At 45.7% G+C, this 13,274-nt stretch overlaps 1 protein-coding gene across 1 annotated transcript in view; it reads left to right on the top strand.

Moving 5' to 3' along the window:
* LOC139051365 (putative nucleoside permease NupX) overlaps positions 1-13,274 on the top strand; it is a 62,945-nt gene that overhangs the window by 35,101 nt on the left and 14,570 nt on the right. The window contains exons 8-9 of the mRNA XM_070528383.1: positions 3,483-3,610; positions 10,594-10,765. Coding sequence (XP_070384484.1) covers positions 3,483-3,610; positions 10,594-10,765 — 300 coding nt within the window. The remainder of the gene's footprint in view (positions 1-3,482; positions 3,611-10,593; positions 10,766-13,274) is intronic.

The following is a 13,274-nucleotide window of genomic DNA, read 5'->3' as shown; positions in this document are numbered from 1 at the left end:
AGGTGCACGTTAAAGAAGCCCAGGTGGTCGAAATTTCCGGAGACCTCCGCTACGGCGTGCCTCATAATCAGAAAGTGGTTTCGGCACGTAAAACCCCATAATTTATTTTTTTAATTTTTTATTAACTCAGATTATAATTAAGCCAGCTGTGAAAGGTGGCGCTATTCTTATTCTTAATCTAAGTGACTATACAAGCGAAGCTGAAAGGCAACTGTCAGAACCATACCCCTCCGGTCCGATCCTACAAACGAGTTCAAAGTTAAATTGCAAGACACACTCGCGCTACTGGTAAAAAAGAAAAAAAAATAGATGAAACGACAACCCTTTCACTAATTCCACTAAGTCCAGTACAGGTAGATTTTATCTCCTGCCTAAGATACATAAAATTAACAACCCGGGACGCTCCATTATCTCTGCCATAGGCACCGTAACTGAATATATATCTAGGTAGGTATGCATATTGTCTCATAAATAAAATTCCGCCCACTTTTCCTGCAATGATAAAGGACACAAATCATTTTAAGAAACATATTTTGGACGTAAGTGTTCCCGACGGCGGCATTCTGGTGACACTTGCTGTCTCGTCTCTTTACACAAACATACTACACAGCGATGGCATTTCCGCTCTCATGAAGGGCCTTTGGGGAATGTAATTTTGACAAGCCTATTGACGGTGAAACTATTGGTATTCTCATGAAGCTTGTCCTGGAATTAAACAATTTCGAATTATATAACTCACACTAAGTTCAAATTAGCGAAACTTCTATGGGTAGTATAGGTAGGTCCAAACTACGCTAATATATTCATGGGCATCGTAGAAGACAATTTTCTGAACTCGCCTTTAAAGGCATCTTTCTATAAGCCTTTCATAGACGACATTTTTATGATTTGGCCACATGGGGAGGCAGGTCTTTTAAGTTTCATTAACATTCTTAATGGTGCCCATCCGTCCATTACCTTCCCTCTTCATAACTCATTAACAGCTCTAAACTTCCTTGACGTTACTGTCATAACCTGTCAAGGACGGCTGTCCACAAAGCTTTTCCGCGAACCAACCGACAGGCACCAAATCTTACTTTTCCATTAAGTCACGTCCGACATAACAAGACCAGAATACCTCACCGCCAGGCACATCGGTTTAAAAGAATATGCTCCAACCGCGATGATTTCCTTTCAAACTGCCAACAATGGTACGGAAATACCCACCAGGAATGGTTAATGACGCCTAAAGCGCGCAGACCAACTCAACCGGGTCAATGTAAACCCCAATCCGATGGCTCCCAATACATCCAAGGCTAATCTCGTTTTGTCTTGCTCTGCGTGCGCACCAAAAGCAGCTGCTATATCGAAACGATACCACAGCATGCCAACACAAAACGAACGCCTAAAATATTCTTCGAGAACGGCCGAGGGTTTGTACAAAAGCCATATCCTTTCACCTTCAAAGCTCGCGGTCCGTAAACACGATGGCTGCGCTCCTTGCGGGAATTCGCGATGCAAGGTGTGTGCGCGCGTGGTAACGACGCAAATCATCACCAGCTCGTCCACTGGCTTCGAGGTAAAAAAGAGGGGCAATTGAAAGTGTAACGGTACCAACGTAGTATACGTGCTTGAATGCGACACCTGTAACATGCAACAGATTGACCAAACAGAAACGTCGTTTAGAAGGCGATTTAATAACCACAAGTCTCACGCCAAGACACTTCCAAGATTGCCCCCTATCAAAACATATCACGATGCCTGGTCACTCCTTTGATAAAATCAAGGCACCGGTATTGCCAGTCAAGACAACGTATACACGTACAATCAAGGCAAGGGTATAAACGAACACGCAAGCGCACTCGCTAGTCTGCCCTCCGTTACTTAAGCTTTATTCTACTGTGGCGCATTCAGTGCGTTTCTGATTGCTTACGGAGCGCATTGTACCTATCCTTGTATTGTACCCCGTCCTATATATAGATTTGTTCACTTGTCTTTTTTGCCATCGGCGCATAATATAATGGCAATGCGTAATTGATATCGTGCGTAACTCGTATCACAATTCTGCTTTACAGGCATTGAGGCTCTTGTGGTGATTATGGGTGGCCGTCGTGCTAATCGTTACCTCGCGCATCGTGGATGTTCGCGATTTGCGTGTGTGCAATCTATAACGCTTTCGACTTACTGCAGAATAATTTTGCGCATGCGTCGCAACATTTTATAAATGGTCAAAAAAGGCTGCAAATGTCTTGCTACATGTCACTCTGACAAAGGCTGGCCCACCAGTAGAAACGTTTGACAGTAAAAAAGAACGCGTTTCCACGTACGTCGTGATTATTCTTTCATGCTATACCTGGCGCCAATATATATATATATAAGGCGCAAGAAAGTCATTGGACGTGGATGGAAAAGGAACTCGCACCACATTATTACGTTGATTGATTACATGTTCGCTGATGATGTATAAGAAAGGCATGCTACTCGGAAATAGGGAAGCTAGCGCCGCGTCCGTGCTTGTCGTATGCTTTCTTGCGTTCTCGCCTTTACGCGCTACAATCCTACTCCAAACAAAACTGTAAGTTGCCGCCCACACCCTGTTGGTATAGCGGCAGATTCAAACTACAAGGATATTTTTTCGCTTCAACAGGAAAAGCAAGAATAAAAATCGCTTCGGACGCCAACATATAGCGATTACCACAGGGTCGTAAATTGATTTTGGAAGTTACCGCAAAGAACACGCGGGTGTTCTTTGCGGTAACTTTCCAATACTCATGTCAAATGCATATATGTTTTCAAAACAAATAATAGTAATAAATCATGATTCACCGACTGGCCTACAACCACACTCTTCTCACGCAACGCTTCCACACACCACACACATTTCACCGTTCCTAACACAACACACCTTGCTGGACGCTAACCGGAATTATTTATACATGTCGGCTTAAAGCCAAGGTGAATTTCATCTCACCCGCCGTGGTTGCTCAGTGGCTATGGTGTTGGGCTCCTGAGCACGAGGTCGCGGGATCGAATCCCGGCCACGGCGGCCGCATTTCGATGGGGGCGAAAACACCCGTGAGCTTAGATTTAGGTGCACGTTAAAGAGCCCCAGGTGGTCGAAATTTCCGGAGTTCTCCACTACGGAGTGCCTCATAATCAGATCGTGGTTTCGGCACGTAAAACCCCATAATTTAATGATAAATTTCATCTCCGTGCGGTGTTCGCCGCTCACTTTTGAAACGGCCTTTGGAGACGCGCCTTCCAGTGAAAGCGAAAGTGGCCACACACACCCGAAAGTAGGCCGCAGCTACGAAGAAACTTTCGGCGGATGAGTATTTCGAACGTTTCTGAAGCTTCCTTCACCTGGCGGGTTTTTCGCGGAACGTGCATTTGCTTGCATCCTCCAGTCATTGCGAGAACGACAGACTCCCGCAAATGTTTTGTGTCGTAATTATCGGTTTTCCTCGGTTCGTCTCGCCTTACATTTCGTTTGGCTCATGCAGGTGGACGCGGCGTCCCTCATCAGCGCGTGCGTTATGTCGGCGCCCGCAGTGCTGGTCACCTCCAAGATGCTTCTGCCCGAAATCGAGCACCCGGACAGCTCCTTCGAGTTCCTCCTCAGAATGAAAACGTGTGAGGCCGTCGAGCAACTTTTTTTACGAAAAGTCGCATTCCGCATTTCCTGTATCAGTGAAAGAGGGGCAGAAAATGACCTGCACTGGAATTTATTTGACAAATCAGTTCAGCTGAAAAAAAGAAACGTCGCCACATGTGCGGACTATCACACTTGCGTGGAACGCCGCCGTGAGCTCCAACCGAAAAAAAAAAGTTACGAACTGAGCTTGTGCATTTGTTCTTTGAATGCCTGCCTTATCTAACGGGCGTTATGCAATGCTCTGAGTATCTCTATTGCCGCATCAAGCAAGGTTGCACCACCACGGCGTGCTTATTCTTCACTTTTGTGTGTGTGTGTGCTACGAGTGGTAAAGACAGCATGCCCACACGAAGCCTTGCACCGGTAAGCTTAAGACTATAAGAGTTGAATTGATATCCACGGAAAGTGGTTTGTAATGCTACAATTTAGTAGGGAGTGTTTGTGGGCCTAATGTGAGTACGCCGTGTTATTAACGACACGAAAGTGCGGAGCACGAGGTCGTCGGTTTGTTTGCCTGCAGCGGCGGCCGGTGCAGACAGATGGGAAGAACGCTGGCTTACCGTGTTGCTTCGATCGCACGTTAAAGAACCCCAAGTGGTCAGAATTAATCCGCACCTCTGCACTAAAGCGTCCCTCGTAACACGCTGTGCAGTTTCAGAACAGACATAATTCCCTCCCTCCCTCCCGAACTCCCGCCCCCCTCTAAAGTACAATACAGAAAAAAAAGAACCCAAAAAGCGATTCAAAATAGAGGAAGCGAGTACAGCGGTGAAGAAGGGGACAGAACAGAATAACGTTACGCCCTTTATTTTCGCTGACCTCTTATTGCCATGGTAAAAATTATGGGGTTTTACGTGCCAAAACAACTTCCTGATTATGAGGCACGCCGCAGTGGGGGGACTCCGGAAATTTGGACCACCTGGGGATCTTTAACGTGCACCTAAATATATGTACGCGGGTGGTGTCGCATTTCGCCCCCATCGAAATGCGGCCGCCGTGGCCGGGATTCGATCCCGCGACCTCGTGCTCAGCAGCTGAACGCCATAGCCACTGAGCAACCACGGCGGGTTTATTGCCATGTTAAGCTACGCTACAAAATATATAAACTTACCATGCAGACATTATCAGCTCTCCTATAGGTTGGCATTTCCACTGAACCCGCCTGTGTTGGTGCAATGCTCTTGCAACCGGCAAGCGTTCTCAGGCAGATCATGAAATGGAGCAATGACTTTTTCTTGGCTGCTCGCGCCGAATACTACGTCAGTCGTAGCGCAAATTAAGTACGCAGGTAGCAGAGTTTGTCTCGTTCAGAAAGTTCAAATTCCGCGGTAAAACATGCCGCATTCACATTCGTGCCACGCAGCCACGCTGCCTGCCGTGTAAATGCAGAAGCCCAGCGCTTCTGCGTCCGCCTTCCACCATTTAAGACGGCCAGGGACTGCATGGCCCTTTTCAGGTCACAGGTTTACGCCATTCAAAGGCTCGTATGGCTCCGCTACACCAGCACATGCTTTCTTATATCTTTGCTGTATATTTACGTACTGTCCGGAGACCTCACAATAATTAACGTTATGTAGACACCTCAAAAACCTTCTGATTTTTGTTTTCTGTTGTGTCAGAGCTGCACTTTTCTACATTATCGTTGACGCTGGCGCAGCTGTTCATGTCCTTGGTAAACACCATTTCTTTCTCGTGTAGCTATATCATAGTCGCTGCCTCCATGTCTGCCGGTCCTGGCCTTTCACTGGGCGAAATAGGAGGGTTCAGTGGCGACTGCGAAAGCTCGGCCTAACCAAATCAGAGGTTTCTGTTGAGCGAAATTTGCTTGCCACTAATTCTATGTGAAACCAAGCACATATTTACACATTGCTTCTCGCATTCTAAAATTCGCTTTAACTGGTTTCGTCTTAACTAGAGCGTATTCTCACATTCATATATGTTGTATTGGCGGAGGGAGGCGGATGCCTTTGATCGGAATGCAACAGCAGATCTATTTTTGTCCCAGCACAGTGCAATACGAAGAAAAAGAATAACATATAGAAAGAAACCGCTGACCATACACGTAAAAACGAACCCTCAGGTTTCTCAGTGGCTCGGGTCGTTCTAATATTGAGAACATGTTGCTGCTTCAATTCTAGCCTTCGACGGCCGCATTCCGATGGAGGGTGGGGGGGGGGGGTTAAAAAAACGCTCGCGTAATCGGTTTAGGGTGCGCGATAAAGAGCCCATGTGTTCCAAATTAAGAGGTACCTCGACCGCAACGGCGTCCTTCATTAAACTTACCATGCATCTTTGAGATGTTGAACCCCAATGATTATTATCATTATTACGTTGATCATTGGAAATAGAAGTACCGAAGCAATAGCCACACATAAACGCTCATTCGCTCAAACGTATAAACGCTCAAAAGATTGGCAACGCACGCTTGAACACTCCTGCAGTTGCCTTATTGCACTAAACTCGCGTCCTGTCTAGTGGGCGTTCCGAAGCATTCGAGAAGCTGTTACGCCATCAAGGTATGCCCCTTGTGGCCTCAAGGTGAAACAAAATTATGCGGTGTTGCGGCGCCATTTACTTGAACCTCGACCGGCGTTATTTCTCGGTAGCGTGGCGTTGTTGGCAGGCCGCAGGCGTCCGGTAGTCCATCGCGATTGGGCACGCGCGAGATCATCACTAGTGCGAAATTTGCACTGTTTATTCCATCGTAACGAAGTAGAAAAGAAGATAATACAAAAAGATACATTGCGGGGTGGCTTAAGTAGGCGCGCCAAAATCATAGGTGGGCGTTTGTTGACGCCAACGTCACGTGACATGTACTCATTGCGGTCGGTGATTGGCGGCTGCTTTCTCTCTCTCAGGCGAAGTTGCACGTTCTTGCCTCCGCTGGCGGTAACCCGCGGGTCCAGTTGTCTGTCCGAATCGTCGAGCTCCCCGGGGTGGTGGAACCGTGGAGTTATCACAGTTCGCGGAACGAGTGCCTCCCCTTTTTCCCGCACACACACCAAGGGGCTGGTAATCGCTGTTACAGCTACAGCCAGACGTGGAACCGCCCGAGTCTCCCGTAGAAATTTGGGCGCTACCCTGCGCTCTCCAATAAGGCACGGCAGAGTCTTTGGACAATCTTGTTACTATAGGAACCGGATCCGGACAGGCCGGCATTGGAATGTGAACCGGGCACCGTTTAACGCTAGAACGTTATCTAGTGAGGCTAGCCTAGCAGTGCTATTGGAGGAATTACAGGGCAGTAAACGGTACGGTTTACAGGGCAGTAAACCGTACCGGCTCAGTGAAGTTAGGAGGACAAATCAAGCATATACAGTGCTAAAAAGCGGGCACGTCCTGTGCTACCGGGCCTTAGCGGAGAGACGAGAACTAGGAGTCGGATTCCTGATTAATAAGAATATAGCTGGCAACATACAGGAATTCTATAGCATTAATGAGAGGGTGGCAGGTCTTGTTGTGAAACTTAGTAAGAATACAAAATGAAGGTTGTACAGGTGTACGCCCCTATATCCAGTCATGATGACCAGGAAGTCGAAAGCTTCTATGAAGACGTGGAATCGGTGATGGGTAAAGTCAAAACAAAATACACTATAGTGATGGGCGACTTCAATGCCAAGGTAGGCAAGAAGCAGGCTGGAGACAAGTCAGTGGGGGAATATGGCATAGGCACTAGGAATAGCAGGGGAGAGTTATTAGTAGAGTTTGAGGAATAGAATAATATGCGAATAATGAATGCCTTCTTCCGCAAGCGGGATAGCCGAAAGTGGACGTGGAGGAGCCCGAACGGCGAGATTAGAAATGAAATAGACTTCATACTCTGCGCTAACCCTGGCATCATACAAGATGTGGACGTGCTCGGCAAGGTGCGCTGCAGTGACCACAGGATGGTAAGATCTCGAATTAGCCTAGACCTGAGGAGGGAACGGAAGAAACTGGTATATAAGAAGCCGATCAATGAGTTAGCGGTAAGAGGGAAAATAGAGGAATTCCAGATCAAGCTACAGAACAGGTATTCAGCTTTAACTCAGGAAGAGGACCTTAGTGTTGAAGCAATGAACGACAATCTTATGGGCATCAATAAGGAGTGTGCAACAGAAGTCGGAGGTAACTCTGTTAGACAGGATACCAGTAAACTATCGCAGGAGACGAAAGATCTGATCAAGGAACGCCTGTGTATGAACGCCTCTAACCCTACAGCTAGAATAGAACTGGCAGAACTTTCCAAGTTAATCAACAAGCGTAACACAGCTGACATAAGGAAGTATGATATGGATAGAATTGAACATGCTATCAGGAACGGAGGAAGCCTAAAAGCAGTGAAGAAGAAACTAGGAATTGGCAAGAATCAGATGTATGCGTTAAGAGACAAAGCCGGCAACATCATTACTAATATGGATGCGATAGTTCAAGTGGCTGAGGAGTTCTATAGAGATTTATACAGTACCAGTGGCACCCACAACGATAATGGAAGAAAGAATAGTCGAGAAGACTTGGAAATTCCGCAAGTAACATCGGAAGAAGTAAAGAAAGATTTGGGAACTATGCAAATGGGGAAGGCAGCTGGGGAGGATCAGGTAACAGCAGATTTGTTGAAGGATGGTGGGCAGATTGTTCTAGAAAAACTGGCCACCCTTTATACGCAATGCCTCATGACCTCGAGCGTACCGGAATCTTGGAAGAACGCTAACATAATCGTAATCCATAAGAAAGGTAACGCCAAAGACTTGAAAAATTATAGACCGATCAGCTTACTGTCCGTTGCCTACAAACTATTTACTAAGGTAATCGCAAATAGAATCAGGAACACCTTAGACTTCTGTCAAGCAAAGGACCAGGCAGGATTCCGTAAAGGCTACTCAATAATAGACCATATTCACACTATCAATCAAGTGATAGAGAAATGTGCGGAATATAACCAACCCTTATATATAGCTTTCATTGATTACGAGAAAGCGTCTGATTCAATCGAAACCTCAGCAGTCATGGAGGCATTACGGAATCAGGGTGTAGATAAGCCGTATGTAAAAATACTGAAAGACATCTATAGCGACTCCACAGCCACCATAGTCCTCCATAAAGAAAGCAACAAAATCCCAATAAAGAAAGGCTTCAGGCAGGGAGATACGATCTCTCCAATGCTATTCACAGCGTGTTTACAGGAGGTGTTCAGAGACCTGGATTGGAAAGAATTGGGGATAAGAGTTAATGGAGAATACCTTAGTAAGTTGCGATTCGCTGATATTGCCTTGCTTAGTAACTCAGGAGACCAATTGCGATACATGCTCACCTACCTGGGCAGGCAAAGCAGAAGGGTGGGTCTAAAAATTAATCTGCAGAAAACTAAAGTAATGTTTAACAGTCTCGGAAGAGAACAGCAGTTTACGATAGGTAGCGAGGCACTAGAAGTGGCAAAGGAATACATCTACTTAGGGCAGTTAGTGACCACGGATCCGGATCATGAGACTGAAATAATCAGAAGAATAAGAATGGGCTGGGGTGCGTTTGGCAGGCATTCTCAGATCATGAACAGCAGGTTGCCATTATCCCTCAAGAGAAAAGTGTGTAATAGCTGTGTCTTACCAGTACTCGCCTACGAGGCGGAAACCTGGAGGCTTATGAAAAGATTTAGGATGACGCAACGAGCTATGGAAAGAAGAATGATGGATGTAACGTTAAGGGATAAGAAAAGAGCAGATTGGGTGAGGGAACAAACGCGAGTTAATGACATCTTAGTTGAAATCAAGAAAAATAAATGGACATGGGCAGGACATGTAATGAGGAGGGAGGATAACCGATGGTCATTAAGGGTTACGGACTGGATTCCAAGGGAAGGGAAGCGTAGCAGGGGGCGGCAAGAAGTTAGGTGGCCGGATGAGATTAAGAAGTTTGCAGGGACGACATGGCTGCAATCAGTACATGACCGGGGTAGTATTAGAAGTATGGGAGAGGCCTTTGCCCTGCAGTGGGCGTAACCAGGCTGATGATGATGATCTTATTAGGAATGGACATTAAACGCCAATCGTAAGAGTGGTTTAACGCCCCATTGCAACGTGCGGCCTATGACAGACGCCGTATTGTCGGGCTTCAAAACAGTTTCGACCACCCGAGGCTGTATTTAACGACTACCTACATATGTAAATACACGAGAGTTTTGCATTACGTCACCCATACGAATGTGGCCGCCCCATCGCGCTATAGAAGTGAATAGTACAGCGCAAGCAACAAGACAAGAGGACTCGTCGTCGTCGGTTTGCTATGGATTGCCAAAGCGTACGCCCATTCGCATATTACGGTATTGAACCCGTGACCTTGTGTACAGCAGCACGCCATTGTGGTTTGATGAAGTTTGCCGCCTTGCGTGTGCGTCTTTTTTTCGAGCACATAAGCGTCCCGACGACGGAAGTGTAAACTCAGCCAATAACATAACCACCGGCGGTTAGCGGTGGAAAGCTCGGCTTCGGAACCAACCTGTGCAAAGTTGTCTTTTCGTCAACTAACATTTCCCTTTTCGTGAATATTCCTGCACTTCAGTCAAAATAACAGTTCATTTTCCCCCTATATGCTTTCCCTGACATCATTGTCTGTTGGTGTATAAAAAAAAAATCAAGCCGCTCGCTGCCCCTTCGTCACTCCGCTCACCACTTTATTTTTTCTTCATTTTGCCTTTCATCCCATCCATTCACCTCATCTCACTTTATTCTCACAAGCCACAAAACCCCGCCTCCAGGTTCATACCTCGACTGTTTGAATTGATAAAAAAAGGGAGGCGCAGCTAAAGTTTCACTGTCTCTTAAGTTCATTAGCGGCACCACATCATCTCTAAATTGCTCGAGCAGTAGATTTTTAGGTTTCACTGCGTAACCCCGGAAGGCCTGCCTGTCGTTGCCGCATGTTCCCATAACTAAGCTCACACGAGCTCGCCGTGAATGCCAGCGCATGCTGTTGGACGCGCGCAGCCGCCAGGAGAAGAACTGGCTCGAGGCGTCGCTCTACGCCATTCGCAACAACGTGCGCGTGCTGGCGCTGATGTGCGTCAACCTGCTTGGCATCATCGCCTTCCTGGACCTGCTCAACTCCGCGCTAGTCCGGGCTACCGAGACCGTCGGATGGCACGTCGTCGATGTCCAGGTATGTACAGTTACGCCTGCAGAAGCCCGAACGAATGCGAAAAACTCTGAAAAAAAAAAGCCTCAAATGCTTGGCCCCCTATACATGGCACCTAGAGGTGAGAGCTGCATTTCCTGTATGTGCTTCGCACAGAAATGCCGAATGTACGTCTAATTTGCATTCTCCATACCTAATTAGAGGCCGCGATAGTGCTTGAGGTTTTTTTCGTAGTTATTGCATTCCTAAAGTGTACGTGTGTACGTATTCGGCTGAGGCACTAACCTTGACCTGTGTCGCTGTGATGAAGTTATTATTAATGCACAATAATAGAACTCGGTGGTTCGCAAAGACGGTTCTACGACAGAGGCACCAGCTCGAGTGCGTGTTGCTTGAGCAGCTGCTCAAACATTGAGAAAGGTTTAGTAACCATACCTAAATTAAGTACTGAATTTCAACAGTCGAAATGCCCCGTGTGTTCCAGCTGCCGAACAGCGGTGTCACACATGCGAGAGACTTAAGGGGAGATGCGGTTCGAATAATTACATTTTTAAATCATTTTTTTTTTATTTTGACTGCCAAATCCTGCTTCAACAAGCCAACGTCCTCCAACGATCCAATTATCCAACGAACAATTCCACCAGAACACTGCGCAAAATGAGCCTGTATATAACCGAGGAATGGTAGCTGTAGGGGCCTCAGTTTTCTGTTCATTACTGATGAGGCTAACAACCACACGTTTGGTCCAGATGGTGAGCTTTCTTGGTGTAACCACAAGCGAGCACCAGCAGTGAGGTGAGACGAAAAGTGACATCTTCACTTTTCACTAGCGCTGAGGCGAAGCCCCTGCTTCCCACATATGAGAGGCCTACAAGTGAAAGCTGTTGTTTTGTTGCATTCGTGCCATATCATAAAATGCTGCCGAGTCTCTCAAACACAAAATTTGGTTTCTGCGCCCAAAAACAATAATTTCTTCACGCAAGGTTGCGCAGATGGCCAATTAGCTGTGGTTCACCGAAGGCCACAAGGGCTTTGATGAGGTAGGAGTTGGGCTTCCTTCCTCCTTGTGTGTTGATCGCTCTGAGCAACCAGAGAAGATCAAGGGAGAAACAAAAGAATCACTGGAACACACACAGCTGGAGCTAAATTTCGTCATTGCAATGTAGCAATGAAAGGCCGGCTGGAGGAGGAGGTTCGCAATGGTTCTGAGTATACCACCTGCGCAACAGGAGAGCTTGAAGCCTGCATTTCTGCTGGAAAGAATGGTCTGCACTTTGGTCGAAGTTCACGCAAATTTATAACATGCTGTAGCATTGAGCATGTTTAGAAACATTCAACTTCGTTTTTCTCGTTTTTCATTCTTGCGCTGTTTTTAGCACTTGTGCGCAAAATGTATTGTACATAATGTGACTCAATCTGGGTCAAATTTTGCATGCGCATACACAGAAATGCGTAAACTACAAGTATATAGGTTTAATTCTAATTTGTAGTAAACTTGGTGATGTGCAATTTAGGAAACCAATCATCATTGTCTCGATGACCAAAGTCAAGCTTATATTTTGAATAGTGAGGTTAAAATAAAATATTTTTAAAGGTTATTCGCAGTTATTCCTTTATAAAAATCCGTATAGCCTATTTTATGACACTCCCCTGTTGCTGGTATGGAGCTCAAACATTGCACAAGAAACCCTACTTTTCTCAATTTCAGGAAGCACAGAAAAATAACCATGTAAGTTAGTTAAAAGCTAAACTATTCGTCGAAAATAGCAGAAAATGCTCTACCGTTTATCTAATTAGCTTTATTATTAATGAAAATGGATCTCTGAGGCACATCTCCCCCTACAAGAAATGTGCGAGGCCTTTTGTGCAGATAAAACTAACTGTACATGCTGCCATCTGAAGAAGCTCCCAGTGTCTTTTATTTTTTTGTGCGGTGTTCTCCTCTGTTATCTCGCAATCAACAATTAGCTAGTTAACTTTCCAACGGTTAACTTAGCAGCACATTTAAAACATATACTGGTCTGAAGATTAGCCATTAAATATTTATTTATTTTTATTTTATTTATTTATTTTATTTAATAATACTGTCAGCCCATGAAGTGCCATTACAGAAGTAGAAGATACGAACACATACAATAATACAGTATAACAACAAAAAGCAAGTAAATGAACAACTGCAGACGTCTCAGCAGCGATGCGAATCAGTTTAAATTCTATGCACCGTACAAATTCCCCCCAAATACAAGAAACAAAAAATGAACTCCCATTACTAATTAGTGGTAGTTTACAAGAATGCAGAATCACGTGAGCCCTCACGCAATAGCATCTGCTCGTCTTGCGGCATGCTTCTGTGAAGCACAACGGCTACGAGATTAGAAAGTTAGGTCAGTCTGTGCGTGTTACATATGATTGAGACATACCCTCCCCCCCCCCAAAGAAAAGCAAAAAAAAAAACGAAAAAAGGAAGTACGACTCGAAACCAGAGTTGAAATCTAGCATCGTAACCTGTGTGCTTCGCGTTCTGTTCCTGCAT

The sequence above is a fragment of the Dermacentor albipictus genome, unplaced genomic scaffold (genome assembly GCF_038994185.2).
Source record: "Dermacentor albipictus isolate Rhodes 1998 colony unplaced genomic scaffold, USDA_Dalb.pri_finalv2 scaffold_11, whole genome shotgun sequence".
Taxonomy (NCBI): Eukaryota; Metazoa; Arthropoda; class Arachnida; order Ixodida; family Ixodidae; genus Dermacentor; species Dermacentor albipictus.
This window is presented reverse-complemented; position numbering and strand designations above follow the sequence as displayed.